The 9,704-nt window shown below is 44.8% G+C and overlaps 1 protein-coding gene across 1 annotated transcript; it reads left to right on the forward strand.

Annotated features, from left to right (window-relative positions):
- Positions 1-783: 783 nt before the first annotated feature.
- Positions 784-9,312, forward strand: LOC125939720 (uncharacterized). The gene is made up of 10 exons (XM_049667299.1): positions 784-1,062; positions 1,839-1,885; positions 2,049-2,087; positions 2,753-2,788; positions 3,436-3,532; positions 4,803-4,945; positions 5,673-5,720; positions 5,813-5,848; positions 6,815-7,004; positions 9,038-9,312. Exons 1-10 carry the CDS (start codon positions 999-1,001, stop codon positions 9,040-9,042), a joined length of 705 nt encoding a protein of 234 aa, XP_049523256.1. The 5' UTR covers positions 784-998; the 3' UTR covers positions 9,043-9,312.
- The last annotated feature ends 392 nt before the right edge of the window (positions 9,313-9,704 follow it).

The following is a 9,704-nucleotide window of genomic DNA, read 5'->3' on the forward strand; positions in this document are numbered from 1 at the left end:
ACGGAAAAAAACGAAGATTATGGCACGATGGCAACAATGTCAATAGGGCGATGGTATGAAGACTTGCATGTCACAGGTCCTATAATAAATCCCGGCTGTGTCCAAAATGTGTTCTTCCCTTGCGAGATCTATGGCTAAGTAAACTTGGTAATGTATGAGCAAAGTGACGATGTCCAAGGCAGAAACTCCCCAAACCGTTCAGAATATCCTTAACAGACGTGGCTTTATGAGGAGGCTTACAGACCTCTGGCAATGCTTGCCGAAGCAGTTACGAAGACGTAAGGGGACGCAAATGCGTCTGAACGAGCAAAAGCGTACCTGATTGGTTGAATGCTCCTCAGACGTTGCATTGTTTATGGACGCAATGGGTCAGCACATACCGAAGGCACCACGCAACGGTGATTGTCAAAGGTCAACCCCTAGCAGAGTTGTCCTTAGCGACAGACATCGCTGTGTCCAATCGGGCGTAAACCTCAGCCTTCCTACTGCTGCACCGAATTAGCTGTGTGCACTTTGTGGTTCGAGCCACGTGCCGCACTTGTCAAGGGTTCGCTTCACTTCACGTTCCGTGACGTCGCGGCAGCCAATAGAAGACAAGTCACCCATGTGCCGTAGGAATCCCCACGACGTCAGTTTCCAAGAATCGGCACCATGCTCGAAGGAGCACCAATGAGCGGGTTTCTATTATGCAACGTTGACAGTTTCCGTCAGCTTTTTAACCAACCATTCGCTGTTTTTTTTGTTTGGAAACCAAGACCTTCGAAGAGTATAAATTGGGTGCTCCCAGCCTTGGGATTCATACCCGCCGAGTATCCCCCGGCTTCAGCTGCTCTGACCAACTTCGTTGCTTTGACTTTCGAAGTACTGCGTGTAGGAGTTGCTTTATCGGGCCATGCTCTTGGTTGCGATCTTGCCTTTCATCCCGCTAGCTGACACAGGAACTAGATTTCCCTCACTGAATTGCGGTTAAGTTCTGGATCGTGCCCATACTAACCAAGATGACTCCAGCAATGTCTTACGTGCTTCTTGTCTTCGGAGTGGCCATTCTGCCAGCAGTGAACGGTAGGTTCAACTTTTGCCTTTTGTCCTTTAATGTTTTTTTTTGCAATGCGTGTTGCTTTGTTCTTTCGAATTGTCGATTTGACTGCAAGTTAGGAATCCTTATAGACGTGCCACATCTACAAATCTATATTGACATTTGAAAAGAGTCCGAAGGGTATGAACTAAAGAAAGATTGAAAGAAAAGGAATAAAAAGTACATTAAGCAGTATATATAACAAAGTCTACCTTTCTTGGTCATAGTGTACTTGAACCTTCCTCCAGAAATCGTTACTGGGGGTATTGCTGCAAACCTGGCTAGACGTGATTCTAATTGGTCATATGCGTTCCTTTTGTAGGCCGTACCAATTGTACTGCAATGAAAACAGGCAGTTTATTTAAATGTCGAAATTTTAAATCACGATGCTCTATATCTTATCTGTAGGCGCCGCCGCAGTGGAAAACTCTGTATTAATTTTGATTCCATCCAATATTCGCTAAAACGCGGAAAAATATCAACACCCGATTTCTTTTGCATTGCCGACGGTTTGTTGAAAATTAATCCGCTATGATCAAGACACTGAGATACTGTCGCAGCTGAAATCGGCAGTGGGAAGAAGCCAAAATTACATCACCGGCTGTTAATTGCCTCCACCAAACTGTATTAGGACTGCATTTTGAACGGAGCTGAGATGGAAATAGAGGAATATATACATCGATTTTATTGTTGACGTTGTTCTATGCCACACAAAAAAGACAAAAAAAAAAAAAGACTGGACTCACTTTGTATTCTCCTGCAGGACAGTGCATCAATGTTACACTTCCCAACATCCTCAACTTGGGAGAGGTGAGTAGTACCCCGTGTCGCTAGTGAGCACTGTTTAAACTTTGTAGTTTCTTAATCTACTTTTGCGTCTATGTCGAGATGAAAGCACGTTCCATACCTTTCATTTATCGCCAACGGGAAAATCGAGCATCCTATTTAGACAACTCGTATTTTTCACCTCTAGTGCCTTGGAGATACGCTGAGAGCCTGTCCTGACACGTCGGTAAGTTCTGCAGCATACGATGAAGACTTATCTAAGTGTTTACGCTGTGTCTGGAACGAGAACTGTGATATCCGTCTCGCGAGGAGCGTAGTAACGTTTCATTCACTTTCCGAACCGGAAGTGTGCAGAAATTGGTGTAGAAATTTAGCTAGAGTGATAATGTGTGATACAGTGATATAATAAGAATAACCGCGCACTGAGAAGAAAAACGAACGCGTAGCCACAACGCAAGCACAAGCGTCCTCTTCATTTTCATTGCACTATTTTTATTAGCCATGAACCATTACAAACTTGGCCATTTTTCAATCTTCTTCAGTAATTACATGTAAAGTAGTTATGCTATCATAGCCTGGGGGTATCTGAGATCCCGACAAAGGCTTGTGTGATACATGCTAGGGGTTAACGACCCGACGCTTTAATACCGCCTGCTACAACATATTTTATCGGCGCTCAAATCGGACAGGGCAGGAAAAACTAGCCGTCAGTCGTTTCTCCTGCATTTATATTGCTGTATCCTATTGGTTTTCCGCGCTGCTAAATTCTATCTCACAAAATATCTTATCAACTAGCTCAACCATGTTCTCTAACCGGTCCTTTACGTTTCTTTTAGATATGAAGTAACGGTTATAGCACTAATTAGGTTTGAACACTGCTGTCTTTTACAGGCGGGCCTGATTCCAGACCTTTCTCGTGTCCTTGGGGTAAGTCCCAGCATGAAATGAATATCTCGCCTAAACACATATTGGCTTTCATTAGTACATTATTGTCTATCGCCTGCACGAGCAAGTGGTAAAATGTTAACTAATTTGTGCTGGTTCAGCTCATTGTTTCGTCCGTATAGGTAGACTAAAGAGGGAAGTTAACCTAAGCTGTGTTGGCAATGTACGTGTCTACAACAGAAAAGTGGTCGCTGTTACCCGAAGTCCAGGCTTAGCAAGCCATCCAAAACGCAAAAAAAGGGAAAAGATTCACTCCGACGCTGCCTTAAATTTCTTGTAAGAGCTCGTTCTTCCGTCATAAATTTTGACAGGGTATGCTCTGAACTGGTGAACTGTTAATACGCAGAAAAAGGATCCCATTGCTTGCTTTAGGAGCGAAATGCCCGATCCACCAAATTTCGAGAGCGTCGCAAGTTTTGCTGGTATTGCCTGCCTCGTAAACTGATTTTGCAATGAGCTTCCCACGTGTTCAGACACAAAATGTTCTGAATTTTAAGTAAAATCGTATACCGTTATTATATGGCCCTTGAGTGGGAATAATGATGCGATCGGCACGTTGGAACTTAGATGTGCTGCCCGGCACGATTACGTCTCTCCTCACCATCATGCCTTTGACCTCTTTTTCGCAGTGTGTGCTCCAGATTTTGCCTCAGGTCGCAAGCCCCGTTTCCTTGCTCTTCAACGTCGTCGGTCTCCTCGAAGCAGTTCTGTCTAGACTGGGCCTGTGTGAGTGCCTTTTTCTTTTATTAACGTCATCAATAAATATCGTCCGCCTTCCACGCGTATCAACAATTTTTAATGCGGATCACTTATGAAATCTTTCCCAGGTTTTTTTTTTCATCCAACGTTCGGCCAGGCAACCTCAAATGCGCATTAAAAATAATAAAATACATGTCTAATGTTGGCATTCGAATGCGGATCCCCCAGCGCAGCAGCGTGATGCATATCCGATGAGACCACTAATTTTTTTCTCTTTATTATCTATTAAAACACAGATACATGCATAGAAAGATAGAATGATAAAATCATCAGTCCTTGCCTCATGCGAACCAGCGGTTTTAAACGCTTGGCGTGTGCATCACGTCTCACAGCTAACAATCGGTGCTGTGCAAAACATGGCCTCGGAGACGTGTTTCTCGCTCCCCAATCGCTTCTGGTGCATGCAATTAGCAAGAGTATGGCCTTCGAGATCAGCTTCTGGTACCCAGAGAGAGAGAGAGAGAGAGCCTCACTGGGGCGTGGATTTAGACACCATCCTTTAGCATAACAGTCAAAAGGCACCTCTTTTCCTCATCCTTCTCTAACGGCAGTTACCACTTCAAGACGGTATGTGACATTACACTGCCCTTGATACGTTCTTGTCCAAACGCCACACCCAGAAGCAGTTACGTGTGCTTCATTGGCGCGCTGCGTGTTGGTTTTCTCATTCTCTCTACAAATTCCTCCTAGATATTGCGGTGCGCGCTGATATGGGACCCAACCTCGGAGGTTATGTCTCTATGCTTATATATCGTGTTTTGTACTCCAGTTCCCGTATGGCATTCCCTAAAATTGTAGCCAGATGTTCGACACATACGCCAAGCGTTCTCTTCCTCGTTCTCTCTCATACATACCGCAAATAAAGCACCAGCGCCACGCGCGCGTGTGGGGGTGGTTGATGTCATTTTCATTGCACTGATTATAGTAGTACGCGAGATGGCGTTACTCATTCTCCTACACACATGGCGTTGCTGAAGTTCACATAACAAGTGCGCATTACAAAACCCAGCGTTGAGAAGGTGTGCGTGAGTCTCATTCTGATGGTACCTCAACGAGCCCAAACAGCGGATCTTAAGCACAGAAAAACTGAAACACTAGAACAGTTCATAACATGAGTTAGGCGGCAAATGCTCCGTATCTGCGTGGATTCCTACACGCGTGTGATCTGCGTAATTTTCGCACTTCCCCGTATCCCGGGTTGTTGAGCAATCGCCTTTCGCTCGTTTTCGCACTGCAGCCGCTGACATCGGCGGTCTCGCGAACATCCTCTGCAATCCCCTCGGAATTCCACTGTTCAGCTGCGGCACGTTCAGTCCAGGAAACATCGCCTGTCAAGAACCTCTGCAGATCAGCCTGCCCAGCGTCTTCAACGTGGGAGCGGTGAGAACGGTTATCGCAAATAAACTTACATGCCATACCTAGCTGATTGGCAGGTCGAAAGGTGTACATTGATGTGTGCGTTGTAACGTGATGTTTGCTCATAACATTAAACCATTCCCGAGAAAAGAGGCTTCTGCTGAGTGCTGTGCTATTCACTGTTGTCTCTGAAAGAAACTTCGAACAATTCCAAATGCAGAACATCTGAATATAAGTAGAAGGAAGCCAATAATGCCAATCTTTACACCTGGTCTCTTAGCAAAATCGAGTCTAATCTGAAGAGTGTGCTCAGAAACTATGATCAGGAACAAAACAATTGAATATACTTGCTCTTTTATAATTTGTGTACACAAGCTGCCTTCACTGAGCTATTAATAACTGATATTCGGGCATTTATTACGCGTGAGCAGTTCTGGCATTGTACTTCTAGTTTCGATGACGCAACAGCTGGGGAAACAGTGCGAAAACGGGGCAGAAAATTAAGCGAGCAGATGACGTGAGTGCTGTCTTGATCCCTTAAGCGCTCGCTGTGTCGAATCAGCGCCCGTGTCGTCTGTTCCATTGTTCCATTGTTCCGTTCTTGCACTGTTTGCCGGGTTATGTCGTCGTACCAACAAGCCAGGCTAACAACCATTTTCTTGTTTAGAGTATGTCTCAGAGACTGAACAGACGCTGACGAGTAGTGTGCCTCAATATTCTTTTGAATCTCGTGCCTGTTTCAATGTTGCAGTGTCTGAACCGGACTCTGTTGTTCTGCGAAGCCGGATCAACAATTTCGGTGAGGAATTACACTTTCAGTTGACCTCACTTAATTCTGTGTGCCAAAAGCAATTCTCTTATTGACATTGACTTCCTTGTTTTTACGTCCAGGACCCCATCCTGAGGGAACTGTTGCAAGCAGTCGGAGTAAGTACGCCCACTACTCGAATCGAATAATAACTTGATTGTTCGTCGCTCTACAGCGATAAGATTGAACGTTCCCACTGGACGTGAGGAATACGATGTCTGACCACCATGGTTCTGAGAAACAAGTTTATAATGGAGGCCTGAATTGAGATCGCGATTTGAGTGCGAAAGCACGTGATGAGAACAGTTTGTAGAGTGCTAGCATTTTGACTGGCTTTACGACGGAACATACAGTTGTTATGCATTACGTATCCGTGTACATTCATACAGAGTTGCTCGATGGGGCTACGGGAATGAACACCTTAAACACGTTATCTTCGAAAGCTTCCGTACTCAGGAATGCCAAAAACATATTACTGCAGACTCCATATGGTCTCAGTACTGCTCTAAGAGAAGTTATCTTAACTTGGTGCGGAAACTACTGAAACCACAGCCGGTGTAACGCAGTGATTACATTCGCTTGATTGTGTTCCTTTCGTTTCGCCCACAACTCCCGACTTTCCGATAGTTGTGATGACGTCGGAGGGGAGCAGCTCGTATCCTTTACGAAGCTCGGAAAGGAAAAGAATTGAAATAGAAGCAAGACATTATCGCGGCCAATACTATTTCCGTAGGAATGATATGGATGTCTCACGGAAAACTTGCGTGATTACTGGGATGCACACGGAAACGTCTCGCTGCAGAGGCTTAGCAAAGGTCAATGGGCCTTAAGGTTGTATTGGGCATAATGGGCCTTCAGGTTGTATTCAGGTTGTATTGGGCCGAATTCACAAAGTTTTTCGTTTGTTAGCGCTGTTTGCAACTGGACGCATTCGCTAATCTGCTCTTACGAGTAGTTCTAGCGTAAGTACTTTTTTGTGAATACATGGCCTTTTCGCTAAAGTTCATAATCAAGGTTTTGAAAACGAAAGTTTTATAGACCAACGGGTGAACCGTGTGCCAAAAATAAATGTCGGTCGTGTGCAGTGCATTTTGAGCGTGACCCCGGATGGTCTGCAACTGGGCCTCGTCTCGAGCCTGGTGTGCCCCCTGGTGGACATCCTCAATTCATCCCTGAACGAGTTCACATCGCTGCTGCCGTTCCGATTCCTCACGCGAGGAATCACCAATGCCGTCCGCTCGCTCACCAACAATCTGCTCGGGGCCGTCGGTAACTGTAAGTGCCTTGCTTATATTCTGCATATCAAGAGTTTCATAGTCGTTTCCGTCATGGCTTGTGACCCAACTCTCAAGCCTTTTACAGTGGCATACTTGGTTTTCTAGAAACAGTGTGCAGACTTAACCAGGAGAAATCGCTGGCACTAGCACGAATGTTTATTTAACTTTTGGCAATTCGCAATAGCCACAAATTATGTCTGTGAATATCGCCCTGACGTAGATGAGTTTCAATTTTCCTAAAACAACTCGAATATTTGTTACTCGCAGGAGTGCCATTGCCTAATGAGATGAAGGTCTTCATATACAATAGTGATCACTTGTTCGCAGCATTGACACTAAGCAATACGTTGTACTTCCCGTGAACGTGCTAATGCTTCTCTTAAAACCGGTTTGATTCGTGTTATTCTCGGGGCCTGTGTGAAATATTGCTTTGTCTTTTGTGGTCAAGGTATATCAGTTGCATTAAACGCTATCGTCGCTCTTCTAGCTCGGTGCCATCAATCGGAACTGACAATACAATACGGCAGAACCTATATCATGATGACTGTGAATGTCAATGCAATTAGCATTGAAGCAATGTAGCGAAACACCGTGTTGCCGAAAAGCATCATGACCCATGTATGACGCGTCAATTCAGCCGGATTCCTGTCTCGTGCTTCTCACTGCACACGCTGCGCCACCTCGCGCAGCCGCCGCGAAGTTCGCGCATGGCGCTTGTGTGAGCATATATTGAGACAAGATTGTGAGAACATATATTCTGAATATATATGAATGCAATAGAATATATATGCGCAATCACACAATTATAGTCAGGATGCGGTTTTTTGTCGCTGTGGTGTAGTTCTCGGCCGATAAAAGCTGTCTCAATGCCTTGAGGCCAGTCTTCACCTTTCAAATCTGACGTGGTTTGCTCGGCGTACGACGTTTCTTCCTACTGAGTTCGGGCATTCTGCATAATCGATAAGGAAAGCAACCCTTAAACACATTTTTTTATACACGGTAGGCAAAAGAACAAAAAGCCAAGACTGACTTATGTCAACAGTATAGGATGGGAGTGCAAGCGAAAGCTGAAACCCCAAAGCATAGGTGCTTCTCAAGTATTATTGCGCAACAAAAGACACGGACGTTAGAAAAGAACACACACCAAGCGCAAACTTTCAACTAAATTTATTGTGCCAGCTGAATCGGTTTATATGTGTGAAGTAGTAAAGACTGCACACGTGCTTACATGAAGAAAAAAAGGATTGCGCATTCGTGTAACACAGTTACGAGTCAAGTGATGCCGCCTCCAAGAAACTTAGTTCTTTTTCTGTGAGAGCCAGTGAAGGGAAACTAACACACTTATCACCCCATTTTGCAATCATCGGCGCTTCAGTTATTTCACGGATGAGCTCCGTCCTGCCACGGGACACAATCATGCAATTGTGTTCGATTGGTTCGCAGCCCTGATCGCGACAATGAATCGCCAAGAACCCACCGGTGCCATTCTTTACGTCACTGCGGTGTTCGCGCAGCCGATCATTGAGGCAACGCCCAGTTTGCCCGAAATATTGTGTTAGTTTTCCTTCACTGGCTCTCCCAGAAAAGAACTAAGTTTCTTGGAGCTGGTATCACGTTGACTCATAACTATGTTACACGAATGCGCAATCCTTTTTTTCCCATGCAAGCACATGCGCAGCCTATACTGTTTCACACATATAAACCGATTCAGTGACAATAAATTTAGTTGAAAATTTGTGCTTGGTGTGTGTTCTTCTCTCACGTCCGTGTCTTTTGCTGCACAATAATACTAGAGTAATGCATTACCCACTTGCCTGGAATGCTGCTTTCAATAGGTACTTCCTATGCTTTTACTTCCTATCCTGTTACACGTCTTTCAATTATACAGTTGAAAAACTTGCTAGTCTCTTCTTACAATCCGCGCAATTGAAAGTAGCTTGCCTTGGCGGTGTATAAATTGGTCTCGTCGTCTTTATGGTTTAGAAAACAGAAGTTTGATTTATTGCACCTACGTTTTCTACTTTATTGCAGGTTAACTAACTTTCTTATGAACGCTGCTGGCAATGACTAACACTCAAGATCCAACTATGGCTGGGTTGAGCCTGGCTGCCGGAAACAGGAAGTGAATCAGGCAGACGTTGACGTCATTTACGGGGCCAGACAGGAGCTGCCGCAGTCGTCCACTAGACCTGACACGGCAGTCATCGCCACGAGAACAGCCAGCAGCCATGATGTCCCGTTCGAAACACGGCTTCTTGGAGGTGCATCACGTCAAAGAAATAAGAAACAGTAATCTTGACTGAAAACCCGGATGAAACAACTAATGAAAAGCTGTGTCATCAATATAGGGCCAAGCCGATCACCGGGCCGCTCGCAGCAACCCTAAGACCACGAGGAGATGAGTCAACGTCTGCCGGTTCTGTCTTAATCAGCGATTAACAAGATTTCGATTGATTATTTTCTTGTTAAATAAAAAAGTGTTTTACTGAAATTGTGTAACTGTTCTCAGCCAATCAAAAAAAAAAAAGAACAGAAACTCTTCTCGATGTATGCGAACCTCAGCAATCCATAGTGAAGCTGTATAAGATACTTCTGACATCCTTGGGACTTCCAAGGGGGGCCGGCTATTTCGCTTCCCTAAATATACCCGGGACTTTGAAAAGGGTTCGCGATACCTGTTGCAATTCATTCCATACAC

This window comes from Dermacentor silvarum, chromosome 5 (genome assembly GCF_013339745.2).
Source record: "Dermacentor silvarum isolate Dsil-2018 chromosome 5, BIME_Dsil_1.4, whole genome shotgun sequence".
NCBI lineage: Eukaryota > Metazoa > Arthropoda > Arachnida > Ixodida > Ixodidae > Dermacentor > Dermacentor silvarum.

Coding starts and splice junctions, on each gene's coding strand:
- LOC125939720 (XM_049667299.1), top strand. CDS start 999: ATGACTCCAGCAATGTCTTACGTGCTTCTTGTCTTCGGAGTGGCCATT. Junction 1,886..2,048: donor ACATCCTCAACTTGGGAGAG/GTGAGTAGTACC, acceptor TTTCACCTCTAG/TGCCTTGGAGATACGCTGAG. Junction 2,789..3,435: donor ACCTTTCTCGTGTCCTTGGG/GTAAGTCCCAGC, acceptor TCTTTTTCGCAG/TGTGTGCTCCAGATTTTGCC.